The sequence below is a fragment of the Cololabis saira genome, chromosome 23 (genome assembly GCF_033807715.1).
Source record: "Cololabis saira isolate AMF1-May2022 chromosome 23, fColSai1.1, whole genome shotgun sequence".
NCBI classification, from domain to species: Eukaryota; Metazoa; Chordata; class Actinopteri; order Beloniformes; family Belonidae; genus Cololabis; species Cololabis saira.
This window is the reverse complement of record NC_084609.1, coordinates 32926905-32951463: the sequence shown is the minus strand read 5'-3', so window position 1 is coordinate 32951463 and position 24559 is coordinate 32926905. Positions and strand designations below refer to the sequence as shown.

Below are 24559 nucleotides of genomic sequence, written 5' to 3'. Positions count from 1 at the left end.
TACACCTGACCAACCAGACAAATCCAGGGGTCGTGGAAATGAACATGTTTCATAAGAACAGTATTATGTACCTACTGTATGTGAAACCAGACTTTTCAGCCTGTAGAGTGTCCATTAGGTGTGTGTGTGTGTGTGTGTGTGTGTGTGTGTGTGTGTGTGTGTGTGTGTGTGTGGGGGCGGGGGGGATAAGACCATTGTTTTCTGGCTGTGAAGTCTGACATGGATTGTTCATGGGTGCACTCAAATCAGACCATGTTCTTGGGTGTGGTGGGTCAAAATTCATTGTGTGCTACTTCCTGTTCCGCTTGTTATAAATAAAGAAACTGAGACAAGGATGGAGAGTGGGAGCTGAGAGATGTCCAGGTGGAGAGGTCAACGTTCGCCTCTAAGAAGTCACTCGTTACCTTTGTTTCGTAAATTTGGCATCCTTAATATATATCAGATTAATAACCTCCAAATTGCTCAATTTGTATATGGTTCTTTAAATAAAACTCTTCCTGACTTTTTTCACAATTTCTTTTCCCCCGAACAATGAATTTCATAATTATTCAACCCGTAAAGCTTCCCAGTTTCGGCCCCCACAATCACGAACTATTTCATCTCAGTTTCAGATCTCTTACAGACCTTCCAAGATATGGAATTAACTTCCTCCCCACCTTGTCAAACGTTCTCATGAATTATTTAAAAAATCTGTGAAACATATTTAGCTATATCAATAGCTTAATAATATGATGTAAAGTTCTATTTACTCACATTTGTCTTTTTTCCTCATTTTTATAAAGTATTGTAGATTTTTCTTTCTTTCCTTTGTCTTTTCTATTTTTTGGGTATGTACGTTTTTCTTTCCTTTGTGCGTGTGAGTGTGCAGTGTGTGAGCGTGCTGTGCGCGGGGGTGTATGTGTGTGTGGCGTGTGTGTGCTGCGTATGATATGCATTTATGTCCATGATAATGTCCATTTTTATTTAAGGAAGTCCTCTTGTCAAGCCCCTAGAGGGTTTTTTGGACCTCCTTGCATATATGCTGTCTATTGTTTTTTTTATGCTAATGTATTGTCGCCATGACCACGTGGTCACATGACCAGCATGACCATTTGTGTGCTAAAATGTTTAGATCTTGAGAGCTGCAGCTTTACAGTTGCAGACCATTTTCAGAAAAGAAAAAAGATATATAGAAGACACCAACACAGTCCCAAATAGCAGGTATTAGCAGTATTAGCAACGTTAGCATTGACTGGAACTATTGGACCAAGTATTTGTCGAGAAATCTTTGCACTGCTTTTTTGTGTATTTGCCAGTTTGCCAACACAGTGGGAGACATTTCCCTTTACTGCCTGTTCAGCTTTAAATACCATTAAGCTAGTGCGTAAAATGTGATACTGGTAATGTCGTACAACCCACAGCGCAACATCCAATCCCAAACAGCAGTAGACGACTCTACTCTGTACGCCAACTAATCATCTGAGGATTGTCCTACGCGGTTGGATTTAATCTTTTATCTAACTGCAAAACTACTGCTGGGCTGCTTTGGCTTTTTTAACACATTCAGTTAAATTACTTTTGTTTTTTTTCTTGTAGATTTAAACGTCCTTCTCGTTGATCAGTTGAATCACCTTGACTAGCAGTGGCTTGATGTTAATGTTCTAATATTTCTTCTTTTTTATTTGTGTCTTTTAGACTTCCTGTTTCACTGCATTTATTCAGACGATTACAATTCTACGTCTTCTCTGGCGACCACCACAGGAAATGTTTCGGTCACCACAAATCCAACGCAGGCGTCATCCATTGGTACCACAGCTGCCATTTCAACAAACACTCCTCCTAAGACAACTCAAACTGGAATTACAGTTTCTGGCGATGCAAAGAGCACAACAGGGGGCCCGACGCAGCCCTCTGCTGCGCCCAACAAAGCTACTACTGCATCACATCCCAGTGCGAGTGCTAGCTCCATAGCAACCGAGCCACGAAAAGCCCAAAGCACAGTCTCCATAACGCTGGCTAGTACTTCTGGTGGTAGTGTTCATCCTCCTACAGCTGCTTCCAACACCACACCAAAGTCCATGATCCCAACATCTGGAAGCAACAATGACAGCGCACAGTCCCACACCACCGTCACAAAACAGGCGCCAAATCCCTCGGATGCCACCGTGACCACTAAAAACTCAATTGTGGCACCAGGAAATCCTGATGTTGGCACAGTGACCTCGACACCGAGCAGGCCTGGAGCAACCATCACGAGTGTCATCCCTCCCGCTTCAACGCTGAGCAACCAGGTTACCAAGCCAGGTAAAGGCCGCTGTATTATCTGTACTCCAACACAAAAGGAAAACTGAAACATCTGTGATAGGAACTTTACAGGAAACACTAATCTGAAACATGGAAGGGACGGTTTAAAAGAAAAAAAAAAGGTTTTCTAGTACCATAAATGAAGAGCAGTATTTATGAGCGGTTACTACTGGGGCTGTTGTGCAGTATCTCTGCGGCAAATCCTCATTGTCATCCAGGGGTGGACTGGCCATCGGGCATACCGGGCAATGCCCGGTGGGCCGATGGTGATTTTGGCCCGGGCAGGCCCATCGGCCCATTTGATTTAGTTTTTTACCTGACAACAACTGGTACCACTGGCCCCAAGGGGCCTCGCGCCCTCGCGCCCTCGCGCCCCAAGGGGCCTCTCGCTATGGGCCGTTTTTTTTTATTTATTTTTTTTTTTTTTCAAATTTTCTTTTTTTTTCTCGTTTTTTCCCTTATAAATATCAACAGTCACGTTCCATTACAGATCTAAATGTGTACTAGTCTATGCATATCAATAAATATATGTGCAATGACGCGCGTGTCTGTTGTTCAACACAACTGATCAGACCAAGCGCAGACACAAGCTGCTCTGATCCAGATGGTGGAGTTGGAACAAACTGTCACACAATGTCGAGAGAACGAGACAGAATCAGGAAATTTCCATCAGGGGATGAAAAAAGAAAAAAAACTAAAGAAAATGGAAGAGTTTAATGCCTCTCTGAAAGGCTCGTTTGATAAATTTGTTACAAAAATCACCGATCCGACCGGGTCTCAACAGCCGCAGGGCCCCGCGTCGAGGCAAGAGATGACGATGAGGCAGGGGAAGGTATCCAGTATTTTGCTAATTGGAGAGTTAAAATTGCGCATATAGACACCCGATCCGACCCGAAAAACCCAAAAAATGTTGCGCGCGTGAGCGTAGCGAGGGCCCCCCCCCCAGCCATTCCGCACAGGGCCTCGCAAGTCTCCCAGGCAGCTCTGGCTGGAGTAGTCACAACATTAGAGCGCGTGGCTTATTATTGATATTATTATTGATACTATTTGAAGAATGATGAGTTCAAGTTTGCTGGTCTACTCAGAAACAGTACTAAGTACATCTATAACGGGACTGGGGGGGATGGTGTAGGTTTAGGTTTATTAGACAAGAACATACACACCAACAAGACAGTGTACAAGCGGTGTCACAAGAACGTTTGTTTTCATACATAGGCTTCATTTTCTTTCCGTCAATACCTGGTGGGCCGGTCTAGGCTCAAAATGCCCGGGCCGATTTTTTGTCCCAGTCCAGCCCTGTTGTCATCTCTATGACATGGAAGATTACTAGGAATGGGACATTCAATGGGTCAAGGAGGAAAATCCTGCATAACTTGATTTGACCTGGTTGTCAGGTAGGATGTTTCCTTGTAGAAGTGGGATTCTTTTCAAACTTGCAGTGGATTTTTTACCCCTCGCCTAATCTAAAGAATTATACCTGTTTAAACAATATGAGGTGGACTTTAATTTGCTTTTGTATCAGATCAATTCACACTAATTTAGAAACTAGGATCATTTCATTAATTTGTGCTCAGACCAGCACAACAAACTACAAAATCGTAGGACAACAATGATGGCTATTAGATATTCATAATAAATAAAAAATGGAAGAGGAGAAGAGGGGAAGGGAAGAGGAGAAGAAGGGTGAGAGGCACCGCCCAGCGGATCATGTCGGTGCCCCCTGCAGCATAGGCCTATAGCAGCATATCTACCACCAAGCTATATTTGAGACTAACTATTATAGTCTTGTTCTATAGCTGCAACTATGACTACTGACTCTAACACACTAGAGTTTACACTACCTAGAGGTTTACTAATACTAACTAGAGATTTACCAACACCAGATAGAGGTTTACTAACACTAACTAGAGGTTTACTAACACCAACTAGAGGTTTACTAAACACTAACTAGAGGATTACTAAACACTAACTAGAGGTTTACTAACACCAGCTAGAGGTTTACTAACACCAGCTAGAGGTTTACTAACACTAACTAGAGGTTTACTAAACACTAACTAGAGGTTTACTAAACACTAACTATAGGTTTACTAACACTAACTAGACGTTTACTAAACACTAACAGAGGTTTACTAACACTAACTAAAGGTTTACTAACACTAACTAGAGGTTTAGTAAACACTAACTAGAGGTTTACTAACACTAACTAGAGGTTTACTAAACACTAACTAGAGGTTTACTAACACCAACTAGAGATTTACTAACTAACTACAGTTTTACTAACACTAACTACAGGTTTATTAACACTAACTATAGTCTTTACTAACACCAAATAGAGGTTTACTGACACTAACTAAAGGTTTACTAAACACTAACTAGAGGTTTACTAACACTAACTAGATGTTTACTAAACACTAACTATAGGTTTACTAAACACTAACTAGAGGTTTAATAAACACTAACTAGAGGTTTACTAACACTAACTAGAGGTTTACTAACACCAACTAGATGTTTACTAAACACTAACTAGAGGTTTACTAACACTAACTAGAGGTTTACTAAACACTAACTACAAGTTTACTAACACTAACTAGAGGTTTACTAAACACTAACTAGAGGTTTACTAAACACTAACTAGAGGTTTACTAACACTAACTAGATGTTTACTAACACTAACTAGAGGTTTACTTAACACTAACTAGAGGTTTACTAAACACTAACTACAGGTTTACTAACACTAACTAGAGGTTTACTAAACACTAACTAGAAGTTTACTAAACACTAACTAGAGGTTTACTAAACACTAACTAGATGTTTACTGAACACTAACTAGAGGTTTACTAACACTAACTACAGTTTTACGAACACTAACTACAGGTTTATTAACAGTAACTAGAGGTTTACTAACACTAACTAGAGGTTTACTAACACTAACTAGAGGTTTAATAAACACTAACTAGAGGTCTACTAACACTAACTAGTGGTTTACTAACACTAACTAGAGGTTTACTAAACACTAACTAGAGGTTTACTAACACTAACTAGATGTTTACTAACACTAACTAGAGGTTTACTAACACTAACTAGATGTTTACTAAACACTAACTAGAGGTTTACTAACACTAACTAGAGGTTTACTAAACACTAACTAGATGTTTACTGAACACTAACTAGAGGTTTACTGAACACTAACTAGAGGTTTACTGAACACCAACTAGAGGTTTACTAACACTAACTAGAGGTTTACTAAACACTAACTAGAGGTTTACTAACACTAACTAGAGGTTTACTAACACTAACTACAGGTTTACTAACACTAACTACAGGTTTACTAAACACTAACTAGAGGTTACTAAACACTAACTAGAGGTTTACTGAACACTAACTAGAGGTTTACTGAACACTAACTATACTAGATATTTACTAACACCAACTAGAGGTTTACTAACACTAACTATAGGCTTTACTAACACCAACTAGAGGTTTACTGACACTAACTAAAGGTTTACTAAACACTAACTAGAGGTTTACTAACACCAACTAGAGATTTACTAACACTAACTACAGGTTTACTAACACTAACTAGAGGTTTACTAACACTAACTACAGTTTTACTAACACTAACTACAGGTTTATTAACACTAACTATAGGCTTTACTAACACCAAATAGAGGTTTACTGACACTAACTAAAGGTTTACTAAACACTAACTAGAGGTTTACTTAACACTAACTAGAGGTTTACTAAACACTAACTACAGGTTTACTAACACTAACTAGAAGTTTACTAAACACTAACTAGAGGTTTACTAAACACTAACTAGATGTTTACTGAACACTAACAAGAGGTTTACTAAACACTAACTAGATGTTTACTGAACACTAACTACAGGTTTACTAAACACTAACTAGAGGTTTATTAACACTAACTAGAGGTTTACTAACACTAACTAGAGGTTTACTGACACTAACTAAAGGTTTACTAACACTAAGTAGAGGTTTAATAAACACCAACTAGAGGTCTACTAACACTAACTAGTGGTTTACTAACACTAACTAGAGGTTTACTAAACACTAACTAGAGGTTTACTAACACTAACTAGAGGTTTACTGAACACCAACTAGAGGTTTACTAACACTAACTAGAGGTTTACTGAACACCAACTAGAGGTTTACTAACACTAACTAGAGGTTTACTAAACACTAACTAGAGGTTTACTAACACTAACTAGAGGTTTACTGAACACTAACTATACTAGATATTTACTAACACCAACTAGAGGTTTACTAAACACTAACTAGAGATTTACTAAACACTAACTATAGGCTTTACTAACACCAACTAGAGGTTTACTAACACTAACTAGAAGTGTACTGAACACTAACTATACTAGATATTTACTAACACCAACTAGAGGTTTACTAACACTAACTATAGGCTTTACTACCAACAACTAGAGGTTTACTGACACTAACTAGAGGTTTACTAACACTAACTAGAGGTTTACTAAACACTAACTAGAGGTTTACTAACACTAACTAGAGGTTTACTGAACACTAACTATACTAGATATTTACTAACACCAACTAGAGGTTTACTAAACACTAACTAGAGATTTACTAAACACTAACTATAGGCTTTACTAACACCAACTAGAGGTTTACTAACACTAACTAGAAGTGTACTGAACACTAACTATACTAGATATTTACTAACACCAACTAGAGGTTTACTAACACTAACTATAGGCTTTACTACCAACAACTAGAGGTTTACTGACACTAACTAGAGGTTTACTAAACAGTAACTAGAGGTTTACTGAACACTAACTATACTAGATATTTACTAACACCAATTAGAGGTTTACTAGACACTAACTAGAGGTTTACTAAACACTAACTAGAGGTTTACTAACACTAACTAGAGGTTTACTAACACTAACTAGAGGTTTACTAAACACTAACTAGAGGTTTACTGAACACTAACTAGAGGTTTATTAACACTAACTAGAGGTTTATTAACACTAACTAGAGGTTTACTAACACTAACTAGAGGTTTACTAACACTAACTAGAGGTTTACTAAACACTAACTAGAGGTTTACTAACACTAACCAGAGGTTTACTAACACTAACCAGAGGTTTACTGAACACTAACTAGAGGTTTACTAAACACTAACTAGAGGTTTACTAACACTAACTAGAGGTTTACTAACACTAACTAGAGGTTTACTAAACACTAACTATAGGTTTACTAAACAGTAACTAGAGGTTAACTAACACTAACTAGAGGTTTACTAACACTAACTAGAGGTTTACTAACAATAACTATAGGTTTACTAACACTAACCAGAGGTTTACTAACACTAACTAGAGGTTTACTGAACACTAACTAAAGGTTTACTAAACAGTAACTAGAGGTTTACTAAACACTAACTAGAGGTTTACTGAACACTAACTAGAGGTTTACTGAACACTAACTAGAGGTTTACTAACACTAACTAGAGGTGTACTAAACACTAACTAGAGGTTTACTAAACAGTAACTATAGGTTTACTAACACTAACTAGAGGTTTACTAACACTAACTAGAGGTTTACTAACACTAACTAGAGGTTTACTAACACCAACTAGAGATTTACTAACACTAACTACATGTTTACTAACACTAACTAGAGGTTTACTAACACTAACTACAGTTTTACTAACACTAACTACAGGTTTATTAACACTAACTATAGGCTTTAGTAACACCAAATAGAGGTTTACTGACACTAACTAAAGGTTTACTAAACACTAACTAGAGGTTTACTTAACACTAACTAGAGGTTTACTAAACACTAACTACAGGTTTACTAACACTAACTAGAAGTTTACTAAACACTAACTAGAGGTTTACTAAACACTAACTAGATGTTTACTGAACACTAACTAGAGGTTTACTAAACACTAACTAGATGTTTACTGAACACTAACTACAGGTTTACTAAACACTAACTAGAGGTTTATTAACACTAACTAGAGGTTTACTAACACTAACTAGAGGTTTACTGACACTAACTAAAGGTTTACTAACACTAAGTAGAGGTTTAATAAACACCAACTAGAGGTCTACTAACACTAACTAGTGGTTTACTAACACTAACTAGAGGTTTACTAAACACTAACTAGAGGTTTACTAACACTAACTAGAGGTTTACTGAACACCAACTAGAGGTTTACTAACACTAACTAGAGGTTTACTGAACACCAACTAGAGGTTTACTAACACTAACTAGAGGTTTACTAAACACTAACTAGAGGTTTACTAACACTAACTAGAGGTTTACTAAACACTAACTATACTAGATATTTACTAACACCAACTAGAGGTTTACTAAACACTAACTAGAGATTTACTAAACACTAACTATAGGCTTTACTAACACCAACTAGAGGTTTACTAACACTAACTAGAAGTGTACTGAACACTAACTATACTAGATATTTACTAACACCAACTAGAGGTTTACTAACACTAACTATAGGCTTTACTACCAACAACTAGAGGTTTACTGACACTAACTAGAGGTTTACTAAACAGTAACTAGAGGTTTACTGAACACTAACTATACTAGATATTTACTAACACCAACTAGAGGTTTACTAGACACTAACTAGAGGTTTACTAAACACTAACTAGAGGTTTACTAACACTAACTAGAGGTTTACTAACACTAACTAGAGGTTTACTAAACACTAACTAGAGGTTTACTGAACACTAACTAGAGGTTTATTAACACTAACTAGAGGTTTATTAACACTAACTAGAGGTTTACTAACACTAACTAGAGGTTTACTAACACTAACTAGAGGTTTACTAAACACTAACTAGAGGTTTACTAACACTAACCAGAGGTTTACTAACACTAACCAGAGGTTTACTGAACACTAACTAGAGGTTTACTAAACACTAACTAGAGGTTTACTAACACTAACTAGAGGTTTACTAACACTAACTAGAGGTTTACTAAACACTAACTATAGGTTTACTAAACAGTAACTAGAGGTTAACTAACACTAACTACAGGTTTACTAACACTAACTAGAGGTTTACTAACAATAACTATAGGTTTACTAACACTAACCAGAGGTTTACTAACACTAACTAGAGGTTTACTGAACACTAACTAAAGGTTTACTAAACAGTAACTAGAGGTTTACTAAACACTAACTAGAGGTTTACTGAACACTAACTAGAGGTTTACTGAACACTAACTAGAGGTTTACTAACACTAACTAGAGGTTTACTAAACACTAACTAGAGGTTTACTAAACAGTAACTATAGGTTTACTAACACTAACTAGAGGTTTACTAACACTAACTAGAGGTTTACTAACACTAACTAGAGGTTTACTAACACTGACTAGAGGTTTACTAACACTGACTAGAGGTTTACTTACACTAACTACAGGTTTACTAAACACTAACTAGAGGTTTACTAACACTAACTAGATGTTTACTAACACTAACTAGATGTTTACTAAACACTAACTAGAGGTTTACTAAACACTAACTAGAGGTTTACTAACACTGACTAGAGGTTTACTAACACTAACTAGAGGCTTACTTACACTAACTACAGGTTTACTAAACACTAACTACAGGTTTACTAAACACTAACTAGAGGTTTACTAACACTAACTAGAGGTTTACTAACACTGACTAGAGGTTTACTAACACTGACTAGAGGTTTACTTACACTAACTACAGGTTTACTAAACACTAACTAGAGGTTTACTAACACTAACTAGAGGCTTTACTAAACACTAACTAGAGGTTTACTAACACTAACTAGAGGTTTACTAACACTAACTAGAGGTTTACTAAACACTAACTAGAGGTTTACTAACACTAACTAGAGGCTTTACTAAACACTAACTAGAGGTTTACTAACACTAACTAGAGGTTTACTAAACACTAACTAGAGGTTTACTAACACTAACTAGGTTAACTAACACTAACTAGATGTTTATTAAACACTAACTAGAGGTTTACTAAACACTAACTAGAGGCTTTACTAAACACTAACTAGAGGCTTTACTAAACACTAACTAGAGGTTTACTAACACTAACTAGGTTAACTAACACTAACTAGAGGTTTACTAACACTAACTAGAGGTTTACTAACACTAACTAGAGGCTTTACTAAACACTAACTAGAGGTTTACTAACACTAACTAGAGGTTTACTAAACACCAACTAGAGGTTTACCAACACTAACTAGAGGTTTACTAAACACTAACTAGAGGTTTACTAACACTAACTAGAGGTTTACTAACACTAACTAGAGGCTTTACTAAACACTAACTAGAGGCTTTACGAAACACTAACTAGAGGTTTACTAACACTAACTAGGTTAACTAACACTAACTAGATGTTTATTAAACACTAACTAGAGGTTTACTAAACACTAACTATAGGCTTTACTAAACAGAAAGGTTTTAAGTTTAGTTTTAAAGGTGGAGGTAGTGTCAGACTCCTTAACCCAGATTGGAAGTTGGTTCCATAGTAATGGTGCCTGATAGCAGAACGCCCGCCCTCCAAATCTACATTTAGATACTCTAGGAACTACGAGTAAACCTGCACCCTGAAAAGGGAGAGCTAGGAACATAATATACAAATTCCCTTGATTGTGTGCGGCCATTGTGGGTTGCGTTGGGTTGATTCTAATCAGTTATCATGTCATTGGTGACCACAGGGACCGTGACAGAATTAACCTCTACAGCGAAGCCGTCGGCTGCATCTGAACCAACGAAGCCAGCTGTGCTTCCTGGGGTCACTTCACACTCCACCAATCCACCCAAGGCAGGAGCCACTGAACCAGTTCTAGTTACCAAGGCTGGAACCCCAGCTCCACCAACCACCACCACCCCCACCACCACCACTCCCACCACCACCACCACCACCACCACCATCACTACCACCACCACCACCTCCACAGCTCCACTAAAGACATTCACTGTAAGAAAACAGGAATAAACATAGTATACGTTTGCTTTTAATTTGCAGTCAATGGAAGAAAATCTTGTTTTTTACATCCTTTTTTTCTTTTTTTGCAGTATTCTCTACTGATTGAACCAAAGGTAAGATTTGTTTGCCTAATTTCATGCTGCGTGTCTTTAGACCACTGTTCTTCAACTCTGGTCCCCCCCCCCCCCCCCGACACACTATCCAGCGTGTTTTAGACGTTGCTCTACTCCAACACACCCGGCCACTCAGGTTAGTGCACCACTCAGGTTAGTGCACCACTCAGGTTAGTGCACCACTCAGGTTAGTGCAATACTCAGGTTAGTGCACCACTCAGGTTAGTGCACCACTCAGGTTAGTGCACCACTCAGGTTAGTGCACCACTCAGGTTAGTGCACCACTCAGGTTAGCGCACCACTCAGGTTAGCGTACCACTCAGGTTAGAGCACCACTCAGGTTAGCGCACCACTCAGGTTAGCGCACTACTCAGGTTAGTGCACCACTCAGGTTAGTGCACCACTCAGGTTAGCGCACCACTCAGGTTAGCGCACCACTCAGGTTAGCGCACCACTCAGGTTAGGGCACTACTCAGGTTAGCGCACCACTCAGGTTAGTGCACCACTCAGGTTAGCGCACCACTCAGGTTAGCGCACCACTCAGGTTACTTCACCACTCAGGTTAGCGCACCACTCAGGTTAGTGGATCACTCAGGTTAGTGCACCACTCAGGTTAGCGCACCACTCAGGTTAGCGCACCACTCAGGTTAGCGCACCACTCAGGTTAGGGCACTACTCAGGTTAGCGCACCACTCAGGTTAGCGCACCACTCAGGTTAGCGCACCACTCAGGTTAGCGCACCACTCAGGTTACTTCACCACTCAGGTTAGCGCACCACTCAGGTTAGCGCACCACTCAGGTTAGCGCACCACTCAGGTTACTTCACCACTCAGGTTAGCGCACCACTCAGGTTAGTGGATCACTCAGGTTAGCGCATCACTCAGGTTAGTGCACCACTCAGGTTAGTGCACCACCACTCAGGTTAGCGCATCACTCAGGTTAGTGCACCACTCAGGTTAGTGCATCACTCAGGTTAGTGCACCACCACTCAGGTTAGCGCACCACTCAGGTTAGCGCACCACTCAGGTTAGCGCACCACCGACACAAGCCCATGGTGACGGGGTTGGCGGTGTGTTGGAGATGAACAACAGCCAACACATGCAGGGCAGCGGCCCTTGAGAACCAGGTCCGAGAACACTGTTGACACGAAAACATTTGTGACTATAAAAGCATCTGTCTCTATCAAGTCCCTCTCTGGTCCCGTCCCAAAGGCCTCTCCACCCTCTCCACCCTCTCCACCCTTGTTGTGTGCATGTCACACAACAAAGCCACACTCAATTTAGTCCTAGCAGTTTTACACAACCTCTCTTTTCTGACGGATTCCCTCTCAAACTCCATATCTGCACTCAAAACATGACACAAAATCCTGTTGGATCTTGTTAAAGAAGGATTTGAGTACCTGATACTATACAGACTCATTTGTTGAAAAATGTCATTCCTGAGGAATCCCTGAGGTGGGAATGGATTTAGTGTGGCAAGAAAAAAGTATGTGAACCAGCTGGATTTTACTGGTTGTTTTACCAGAAACTGGGATCTGATCTGATAAGTCGGCGTCTACTTCCACAAAGCTGGGACACTGTAACCTTCAGAATAAAAGCAGAAGCACCGAGCCGTGGTTCTGCTCCTCGTGGATGATCAGTTGTGGAGGCTCTGGGGGGCGTCCAGGCATGAGAGCGCTGTTTCACACAGGACAGGAAGCTGTCAACCCTGCTATAAAAATAGTTTCAAAAAAGTGGGAACTTTTCCTGCCTTTCACTCGTTTCCTCTGCTCCCACATCTCTCTTCTATACTCTGGCTTCATGACTGCCCTCACAGCTTTGGCCTTCCAGAGTACATTAAAAAGTTCCCAGGGCAGGATGGGGTGACACCACAGCGCCGCCTCTTACCCTCTCAGTGTTCTCTGTAGACACAGAGCACAACCCTGTCAACTCGGCCAAAGGAAGCCTTTGATGCGGCACAGGAGGATTGATTTTGAGAAAATGTATTTATAGACATGTTGTTCCATCTTCAGACAAAGGAAGAGAAAGCTCTGGTGCAAGTGTGCAAACGGCTGATAGCAGACTTGAAGAATGGGACCTGCCTCCTGACGTACACCCAGCACGGTGACAGGGTGGTGTTTCACGCCGCGGAGCTGCAAGGAAAGGGTCAGAACATCTTTCTGTTTACACCATTCTCATGTCAATCTTTGACCCCGACTATAAACTCGTCCAAATGTACCTTACAGTGAACACCAGTGTCGTGGCTCGCTATTATGAAGAGATCACCAAGGTGAGGACTACGACGGCACCTGGACATTCTGTTACAGGGTTCTATGCATCTGGACTAATCTTTTTGTATTTTTTGTCCATTTGAAGACAACAGATAACAAGACCCTGATCACCATCCTGGCGTCGTGTGGAGCTCTCCTCATCATGATCGTCATCCTGGGCGTGTGCGTGTCCCACCACCGCAGGCCCTACAGCGAGAACCAGGTGAGCAGGGTTTCTGTGTCCCGTGATGCAGCAGCTGCTCCAGTGAGTCACCATGGCGGATTCCTGCCAGTCTGGCGGTCAGATGGGTCACCGTTGAGGTTGCTACTTTCCTTGTTAGTCAAATTACACGTCAGTGTTTGCTTAGGAAAAAAAGAGTTTGTCAGTGATTATGATTCGAGGGACTTAAGTGCTGCTGTCAATTGTGGGGAAACTTTTTCTGTGGGGAATTTTCTGGGTACAACGGCACTTTATGGCGCTTTTCCACTAGTACCTACTCGGCTCGACTCAACTCGGCCTAGTTTCTTTTCCATAACAATTCAGCACTTGAGCAGAAGTAGGAGGTCGGAGCGAAGCTGCTGTGACGTATTTGATTGTGTGATCTAAAGGAAGAAGACAACAACACTAAAGATGTAGAACATGGAGGAGATGATAAATGTGCTGCTGGGTCTGTGGCTTGCGTTTGATATCAAGTTAAAAAATGAGAGAGAGAGAAGCTTCAAGTGGCAACGCTTTTTTTTGTTTATTTGGACCCCGTACTCACCGAGCACCCCCCACAGAATGGCACGAGGGACGAGGTCAAATGCCTTCTCCAGATCCACAAAACACATGTAGACTGGTTGGGCAAATTCCCATGAACCCTCGAGCACCCTGCGGAGGGTGTAGAGCTGGTCCAGTGTTCCACGACTGGGACGAAAACCGCATTGTTCCTCCTGAATCCGAGGTTCAACTATCGGCCGTATTCTCCTCTCCAGTACCCTGGCGTCGACTTTCCCGGGGAGGCTGAGAAGTGTGATCCCCCTATTGTTGGAGCACACTCTCCGGTCCCCCTTTTTAAACAGAGGGACCACCACCCTGGTTTGCCACTCCAACGGTACTGTCCCCTTCCTCCATGCGATGTCGCAGAGGCGTGTCAACCAAGACAGCCCTGCGACATCCAGAGACTTGAGGTACTCAGGGCAAATCTCATCCACCCCCGGTGCCACTGAGGAGCTTACAAACTACCTCAGTGACCACGGCTTGGGTGATGGATGAGCACATGCCCAAGTCCACACTCTCTGCTGCCTCAGTGGAAGGCATGTCAGTCGGGTTGAGGAGATCGTCGAAGTATTCCTTCCACTGTCCACTCGGACTCAATGTCCCCCGCCTCTCCCTGGATCTGAGAGAAGCTCTCTCGTATGTGAAAGTTGAAGACTTCCCTGACAGAGGGCTCAGCCAGACGTTCCCAACAGACCCTCACAATCCGTTTGGGTCTGTCCGTTCTGTCCACCTTCTTCCTCCTCCGCCAGCGCATCCAACTCACCACCATCAGATCAGTTGACAGCTCAGACCCTCTCTTCACCCGAGTGTCCAAGACAAGTTCAGATGAAACGACAACAAAGTCGATCATTGACCTCCGGCTTAGGGTGTCCTGGTGCCACGTGCACTGATGGACACCGTTATGCCTGAACATGGTGTTCGTTATAGACAAACTGCGACTAGCACAGAAGTCCAACAACAAAACAACGCTCGGGTTCAGATCGGGGAGGCCGTTCCTCCCAATCACGCCTCTCCAGGTATCACTGTCATTGCCCACGTGAGCATTGAAGTCCCCCAGTAGAACAATGGAGTCCCCAGTTGGAGCACTATCCAGTACCCCTCCCAGGGACTCCAAGAAGGCCGGGTACTCCGCACTGCTGTTCAGCCCGTAGGCACAAACAACAGTGAGTGACCTTTTCCCGACCCGAAGGCGCAGGGAAGCGACCCTCTTGTTCACCGGGGTGAACTCCAACACATGGCGAATGAGCTGAGGGGCTATAACCAAGCCCACACCAGCCCACCGCCTCTCACCCTGGGCAACTCCAGAGTAGTGGAGGGTCCAGCCCCTTTCAAGGAACTGGTTCCAGAGCCCAAGCTATGTGTGGAGGTGAGCCCGACTATCTCTAGCCGGTATCTCTCAACCTCACGCACAAGCTCCTTCCCCCCCAGCGAGGTGACATTCCATGTCCGTATTGTGAGGGTTTTGGTCCAGGGATTGGGTCGTCCAGGCCCCGCCACAACTAAGAGCGGTTCACAAGCTTATCATGGAAGAGGAAAAATCAAGGACTGTCACATCGCCCGGATTGGCGTCACCGGGACCCCTCCCTGGAGCCAGGGCTGGGGTTGGGGCTCGAAGAAGAGGGCCTGGTGGCCGGGTCTTTGCCCGTGGGACCCGGCCTGAAACTGCGACGTGGGCCCGCCTTCTCGTAGGCCCACCACCCGCAGGAAGGTCCAGGATTGGCTGGTGCCATGTGGACTGGGTAGCAGTCGTGGCAGGGTGCCTCAATGACTCAAAAAACCTCGCAACAATAAAGCTGAAAGTCTTGGTACCTGAGAAGTTACTATAAAGATGATCATTTAACAAACCTTCCTATATGACTTCTTATACAAATGTCATGTATATTTTAGTCTAATTTGAAACTTTTCTGGAAACAGGGTTTGAACAGTTGTGAAGTTCCTTTCATGCGTGACGTGTTTAGCGTGCTTTTACAACCACAGAAGCAGTGTGTAGGTGTTGTGAAATCATGAGGAAACCGAAGCGGCAGAAAAGTGACCAAGTTAGTGACTTAATGAGAAGGTTGTTCCATCAGAGCCAGGTCTGCTGCTGGGATAAACCATGTTAAAGTACACATGTTGGGAGACTGTGTCTTTTATCTCCACAGCAACACTTGACAGAGGAACTGCACACAGTGGAGAACGGTTACCATGACAACCCCACTCTGGAGGTGATGGAGGTGCAGCCGGAGATGCAGGAGAAGAAGATGGCACTGAACGGCGAGTTCAACGACAGCTGGATCGTCCCGATCGACAACCTGATGAAAGAGGACATCCCCGACGAGGAGGACACCCACCTGTAGGACGACGCAGCACCGGCCACGACAAGGACACCCACAGTCACATGACACGCCTCACTCATGTCACCCAACAAAGCTTTCCCACATCCTACAGAACAGGCACGTTCAGAACCTGCTCTTTTGGACATAGATCTGTAGTTGTTTGGTGGAGATGAAACCAGACAGAAAGACCGACGCATGTGACCTACATCACTTAGTAAACATTCATTCTAAAACACAACGTTCAGAGGGGAAACGGACCCATTCTAGGACAGACGGTGGGGTTGAAACAGCAGCTGATGCTGCCGAGCCGCTGTTCTGAGAAGCAGCTGCGGCTCTAGTTGTGAACGTAGACAGACGACCCGGGACACTTCCAAGAACCCTGGAGACTTTCAGAAGAAGTGTTGTAACCGAGCAAACTTATTCAGGGACAGCCAGGACATCCCATAAACGTGCAGCTCATGGGGAACAGAAATACGGCTTAACAATATTTGCCACATGACTTAGATGTGTGTGTGTGTGTGTGTGTGTGTGTGTGTGGGGGGGGGGGGTTGATTAAAACAAAACTGGAGATAAAAGAAAACCTTAAAAAAAAAAAAAAAAAGCCTTCACCATAGTCAGACTTCAGAGTCCTGAGACCACGGTCAAAGAGCTTACCATTTGAGACATCCAGAGCCAACGCCACTAATGGCCCTTATTCACTAGTACCTACTCAGGACTCGGGTCACCTTGTCCCGCCTCCACCCGCTTTGTCCTCGTTTGTTTTTAGACACCCAGGTGAGAGGTAGGAGGTTGCAGTGAAGCTGCTGTGACGTATTTGATTGTGATCTAAACGGAGAAGACAACACTAAAGATGTAGAACCTGGAGGAGATGATAGATGTGCTGCTGGGTCTGTGGCTTGTGTTTGATATCAAGTTAAAAAATGAGAGTGAAATAAGCTTCAAGCGGTGATGTTTTTTTTTTTTTTATTTTGTTCATCGGCGCTGATGAGAAATAAAGCCTCTATTATGGTTCTGCGTTAAATCAATGGCGTACGGTGCACGTCGCTGCGTACTCTACGCCGTAGGCTCTGCGTTGGTGTAACGCGGAACCATAAATCAGCCATTAGCTGGGAGCCGTGAGCAGCTATGAAGTGACCAAGAGCCTGGTAGATCTGGTCGTTCCTTATCGCCCGTCTAGATCCCTTTTTAATTCTCTCCTCAGCACCAGGTTTATGAACATCTGACCCCCAGAGTTGGATCACCAAACAGACTTTTGCTGCCATTGCCTGTCGGATAAAATGAGGAAGCCGCGAGTCGCTCTTGTGCTGACTCCCGCTTCCTGATTCAAACGTCTGACTCCAACCCCCCGACCAATTGGTGGTCTGTAGTGTGATGATGTCAGATACAGCCGACTCAGCAGCTTAGAACCTCGGCAGAATAGGTACAGAAAAAGTATCTACTCTGCACGCCTCCACTCGCCTCGGCCCGTAGTGGAAAAGCGCAAGACGGGGGCGAGGCGAGTAGAGACGTGCTGAGTAGGTACTAGTGGAAAAGCGCCATAAGAGCGTTAAACAGGGGTTATCCAGCTTCTCCGTCTTAAATCATGCAGCCTCTGCTGGCTCCTCTGGAGAGAACGTTAACATGTTTAGAGCCAAGCGGCTACTGGGCCCTCTAGAACCAGCTGCCTTTAAACTCTGGTGATGTCACAGATGTTTCATGAAAACACCAGGATAGTGTCAACTTTTGAAACCCATTTTGACATTAAGAGAACTTGAAAGGGTCATAATCGGAGTGTCATTTGTGGGACGGGTCAGAAACCAGTACCTCATGCCGTGGTGACGGCAAACCATCAGAGGAGCTCCCTGGGACCTGACCAGGACCTCACTGGGTCCAGACCGGGTCCTGACCAGAACCTGACTGGGTCCAGACCGGGACCTGACATATTGACCAGGACATGACCGGGACCTGACATGTTGACCAGGACCTGACCGGGACCTGACATGTTGACCAGGACCTGACCGGGACCTGACATGTTGACCAGGACCTGACCGGGACCTGACCAGGACCTGACCGGGACCTGACATGTTGACCAGGACCTGACCGGGACCTGACATGTTGACCAGGACCTGACCGGGACCTGACATGTTGACCAGGACCTGACCGGGACCTGACATGTTGACCAGGACCTGACCGGGACCTGACATGTTGACCAGGACCTGCCCGGGACTTGACCAGGACCTGACACGTTGACCAGGACCTGACCGGGACCTGACATGTTGACCAGGACCTGACATGTTGACCAGGACCTGACCAGGACCTGACATGTTGACCAGGACCTGACATGTTGACCAGGACCTGACATGTTGACCAGGACCTGACATGTTGACCGGGACCTGACATGTTGACCAGGACCTGACATGTTGACCAGGACCTGACATGTTGACCGGGACCTGACATGTTGACCAGGACCTGACATGTTGACCGGGACCTGACATGTTGACCAGGACCTGACATGTTGACCAGGACCTGACATGTTGACCGGGACCTGACATGTTGACCAGGACCTGACATGTTGACCGGGACCTGACATGTTGACCAGGACCTGACCGGGACCTGACATGTTGACCGGGACCTGACCCGGACCTGACCAGGACCTGACCGGGTCCAGACCGGGTCCAGACTGGATGTTTCCTCCTCCTCACTGAAAATAAACCCTGATAGTTCCACCTTATCGTTGTTGGGCTGTACGGCGCCAGCAGTCACCCCAGGACCAGCTAACCGGGTCTTACTGTCTGAATCAGCAGCAACACGACCCATTCATCCTCAAAGAGCAAAACCAACATGAAATGCCAAGCTGTATATAACTTTTCTTCTTTTGTGTATTGAACTTCTGCTACTTTGGCAAAATGGACATAGAAACTCATTTGTATCTGTTCACTTCCATTTAAACCAGTTAAACCCTTATATATTTACATGCACTTCTATCTATACGAAAACAACCTTTTCACCTTGGGAATGTTATTTTTGTTCGTTGTTTGTTTGTCTGTCTAAAGTGTCACTTTTATCATAGCAATGCCTTTTTCACCAAAGTATGTTGCCAGTATTTGTATGTATTTATGGTTCGCTGCTTGTGAAGGCGAACAGCAGGAGTCTGACACACTGGAAGATGGAAACTGTTAATGTACCTGTTCAGAAATAAACAAGATTTAAAAAAAAGAATGGTTTTCAAGTTCTATGGAGTTTTTTTTTGTCTGTATATATATTAATGGTTAATACCATGTTGGTAAAAACCTAAGAGCATATATTATATCACTTATTCTTGAGAGTTGGGACAAAACATGTCCTACAGTACATAGAAAAGTCTAATTTATATTGAAAATCAAGAAATTAATCATGGTTTACATACTTACAAAGTTAAATCTAAAAGGAACTGTGTATACCTATGTTCTTTTTATAACATATTTTACACTTTTTCTGTGTGAATTTGTTTAAATGTATGGTCTGTAGTTAAGAGGTCCATGTTATTATACCCGTCCTCAGCAAGAGGTCACAGTATTGACCCACCCAAAAAACCTTTAAAAAACTCTATAAGTGTGCAAATATTCAATTCAATTCAATTTTATTTATATAGCAATACAACAAAAGTTGTCTCTAGGATGTTTCCAGAGACCCAGAACATAAACCCCCGACCAATTATTACATAAACAATGGCAGGTAAAAACTCCTCTAGTGGGAGAAAAGCCTTAAGCCAAACAGTGGCAAGAAAAACTTCCCTTTAGGAGGGAAGAAACCTGGACCAGGACCTGGATCATAAGAAGAAACCTGGACCAGGACCTGGATCATAAGAAGAAACCTGGACCAGGACCTGGATCATAAGGGGGGACCCTCCTGCTGAAGGCCAGACTGGGGGTCGGGGACGTCAACAGCACAGCAGGCAGGTGGAAGCAGCAACGGGATGACTGGGGGTGGGGACCGCAGGCAGGTGGAAGCAGCAGCGGAATGACCAGGGGTGGGGACCGCAGGCAGGTGGAAGCAGCAACGGGATGACCAGGGGTGGGGACCGCAGGCAGGTGGAAGCAGCAACGGGATGACCGGGGGTGGGGACCACAGGCAGGTGGAAGCAGCAACGGGATGACCGGGGGTGGGGACCGCAGGCACGTGGAAGCAGCAACGGGATGACCAGGGGTGGGGACCGCAGGCAGGTGGAAGCAGCAATTCAATTCAATTTTATTTATATAGCGTCTAATACAACAGATGTTGTCCCTAGACGCTTTCCAGAGATCCAGAACATGAACATAAACATAAACATAAACATAAACCCCCGAGCAATTATTATATAAACAATGGCAGGTAAAAACTCCCATAGTGGGAGAAAAGCCTTAAGCCAAACAGTGGCAAGGAAAAACTCCCCTTTAGGAGGGAAGAAACCTTGAGCAGGACCAGGCTCATAAGGGGGGACCCTCCTGCCGAAGGCCAGACTGGGGGAGTCAGGGACGTCAGCAGCACACAGCAGGCAGGTGGAAGCAGCAGCGGACATGACCAGAGGTGGGGGGGGCGTCAGCAGCACACAACAGTCATGTGGAAGCAACAGCAGGATGACCAGAGGGGGGGGGGGGGGGGGGGTGCAGGCAGGCAGAAGCAGCAACAGCAGACATCCACGTAGGCAGGTGGAAGCAGCAACGGGATGACCGGGGTGCCAGGAACACAGGCCAGAACGCAGCTCCCGAGGCTCCAGCCTGCAAACATGCACAAAAGAGAAAAAAGGGGGGGCCGGCACAAGAAACTACAGGAACGATGGACAAAAATGATAGCTATGAGTTATTTATAATAAATAAAAATGGTAATGGAGAAGAGAGGCAGGGAAAAGGAGAGGAGAAGAAGGGTGAGAGGCACCGCCCAGCGGATCATGTCGGTGCCCCCCTGCAGCATAAGCCTATAGCAGCATATCTACCGCAAAGCTATATTTGAGACTAACTATTATAGTTTTGTTCTATAGCTGCAACTATGACTACTGACTCTAACACACTAGAGTTTACACTACCTAGAGATTTACCAACAGCAGCTAGAGGTTTACTAAACACTAACTATAGGCTTTACTAAACAGAAAGGTTTTAAGTTTAGTTTTAAAGGTGGAGGTGGTGTCAGCCTCCTTAACCCAGATTGGAAGTTGGTTCCATAGTAATGGTGCCTGATAGCAGAACGCCCGCCCTCAAAATCTACATTTAGATACTCTAGGAACTACGAGCAAACCTGCACTCTGAGAGCAGAGAGCTCTGCCAGGAACATAAGGCACTATCAGGTCTTGCAAATATTGCGGAGCTAAGCCGTTTTGGGCTTTATACGCATGTAATAACATTTTTAATTGGATTCTGAATTTTACGGGTAGCCAATGGAGCGACGCTAACACTGGAGAGACGTGGTCTCTCCTGCTGATTCCTGTAAGTACTCGTGCTGCTGCATTCTGGATCAGCTGGAGCCGATTCAGCAAATTACTTGGACATCCTGCTAATAAAACATTACAGTAATCTAGTCTAGAAGATACAAATGCATGAACTAGTTTTTCTGCATCACTCTGCGAGGGGATTTTCCTAATCTTTGCAATATTACGGAGATGGAAAAATGCTATTTTACAAACCTGATTAACATAATGTTTAAACGACAAATCCTGATCGAAAACAACACCAAGGTTTCTCACAGTTGCACTGGAAGCCATCGCAACACCATCTAATCCCTTCCTAAGATGCTCTGGACCAAGAATGATAACCTCTGTTTTATCTGAATTTAGAAGCAAGACATTTCTGGACATCCAGTCCTTGATGTCCCTCAGACATGCCTGAAGTTTAACTAACGGTTCTGTTTCATCCGGCTTCATAAACAAATAGAGCTGTGTATCATCAGCATAGCAATGAAAGTGTATGCCGTGATTCTGGATTATACTTCCCAACGGCTGCATGTATAAACTGAACAAGATTGGCCCTAGCACTGAACCCTGCGGAACACCATAACAGACCCTTGACTGTTCTGAAGAAACCTCATGTACACGAACAAACTGGAACCTGTCAGATAGATATGATTTAAACCAACGTAGAGTTGTCCCTTTAATCCCAACAACATGCTCTAACCTGTGCAGTAAAATGCTGATCTACAGTGTCAAAAGCAGCACTGAAGTCCAGTAGAAACAGTATGGAAACTAATCCCTTATCTGAGGTCCAGTAGAACCAGTATGGAAACTAATCCCTTATCTGAGGTCCAGTAGAACCAGTATGGACACTAATCCCTTATCTGAGGTCCAGTAGAACCAGTATGGACACTAATCCCTTATCTGAGGTCCAGTAGAACCAGTATGGACACTAATCCCTTATCTGAGGCCATAAGGAGGTCATTCGTGACTGGAACCAGTGCTGTCTCTGTGCTATGATGCATTCTGAACCCTGACTGAAAGACTTCAAACAGATCATTTCTATACAAATAGTCACATAACTGGCTTGAAACTGCCTTTTCCAGAATTTTAGATACAAATGGAAGGTTGGAAATTGGCCTATAATTAGCTAAGGTGTCTGGGTCAAGGGAAGGTTTTTTAAGTAAAGGTTTAATTACTGCCAATTTGAAAACCTGTGGTACATATCCTAAGCTTAGGGATAGGTTGATTTGGTCCAGTATTGTCGTGCCAATAAGAGAAAAAACATTTTTGAATAGTCGAGTCGGGATGGGGTCTAACATACATGTGGTTGACTTAGCTCTATTGACGAGTGAGGTCAGCTCAAGGAGGTCTATAGGATCAAAACAGTCTAAAGACAAGTCAGAGCCTAGGGAAGTCGCTAAGGCTGAGGAAACGCCTACAACCGGTTGGTTGATTTCTTCTCTAATTCTCGTGATTTTACTGTTAAAGAAGTTCATAAAGTCTTCACTACTGAGAGCTGCAGGAATGCACGGCTCAACAGAGTTGTGACTCTTTGTCAGCCTGGCTACAGTGCTGAACCGAAAACGTGGGTTACTTTTGTTATCCTCTATGAACGTTGAATAATAAGCTGTTCTGGCTTTACAAATGGCTTTTTTATATACTATTAGAATATCTTTCCATTCACGATAGGAGTATACAGACTTACAAGAGTACCACTTCCTTTCCATTTTACGCACGTTTTGTTTCAACATGCGGATATCTGAATTGTACCAGGGAGTTAAGCTCCTGTGGCTAGAAACCCTCCTTTTCAAAGGAGCAACTTCATCTAAAGCTGAATGCAACAAATCAGCAGTGTTACTAGCAAGGAAATCAACATCTGCAGAGGTAGAACCCAGGTCACTGGCCTCGACTACATCACTATCACTATAGAGAGAGTCGCCGAAGTTGCATTCTGGGACGCGGCGGCCATGCTGGACGAACGAGAATGTAAACAAACCACCGCCGTACCAGTGTAGTAGCAGAGTGGTAGCAGTGTTGTTGCACGGAGAGCAAAAAAAAAATGTTAAAATCTCAGAAAAGAAGTGGTATTTACCGGGATACCTTAATCAAGGAAGCCAGGGACCGGTATTTTGAAAAAATTGTTTTAATTAACAGTTTGGATCCGTACGAAATCCCTGCTCCGACGAGGATTTACTGCCAACGTTCTGCACGACCGACGTCTTCGTCTACCTTGTTTGCGGTGTGAGCGGCTGCACTTCAGAGCAGGTCCGTTGCTATATGTCGTTGGAGTCTCATGTGCAGTTCACTAATGGATGGTGCAGGAGCTTGAGATCATAAAGCCAGTCAAAGGTAAGCTGCGCTTCATTCTAGCAACTGTTAGTGCTTTGTTTGTAGCAGCATGCACACGTGTGCTCGTAACTAGGTGTTACAAAAGTGTAGTTAAGCTATATAAA

The 24559-nt window shown here is 43.4% G+C and overlaps 1 protein-coding gene across 1 annotated transcript in view; it reads left to right on the top strand.

The window, feature by feature from the left end:
* The window catches only part of podxl (podocalyxin-like), a 53259-nt gene extending 33341 nt beyond the window's left edge, over positions 1-19918 (top strand). The window contains exons 2-8 of the mRNA XM_061714243.1: positions 1675-2283; positions 11019-11281; positions 11380-11403; positions 13415-13547; positions 13628-13671; positions 13758-13874; positions 16553-19918. Coding sequence (XP_061570227.1) covers positions 1675-2283; positions 11019-11281; positions 11380-11403; positions 13415-13547; positions 13628-13671; positions 13758-13874; positions 16553-16747 — 1385 coding nt within the window. The 3' untranslated portion in view covers positions 16748-19918. The remainder of the gene's footprint in view (positions 1-1674; positions 2284-11018; positions 11282-11379; positions 11404-13414; positions 13548-13627; positions 13672-13757; positions 13875-16552) is intronic.
* Positions 19919-24559: the final 4641 nt, after the last annotated feature.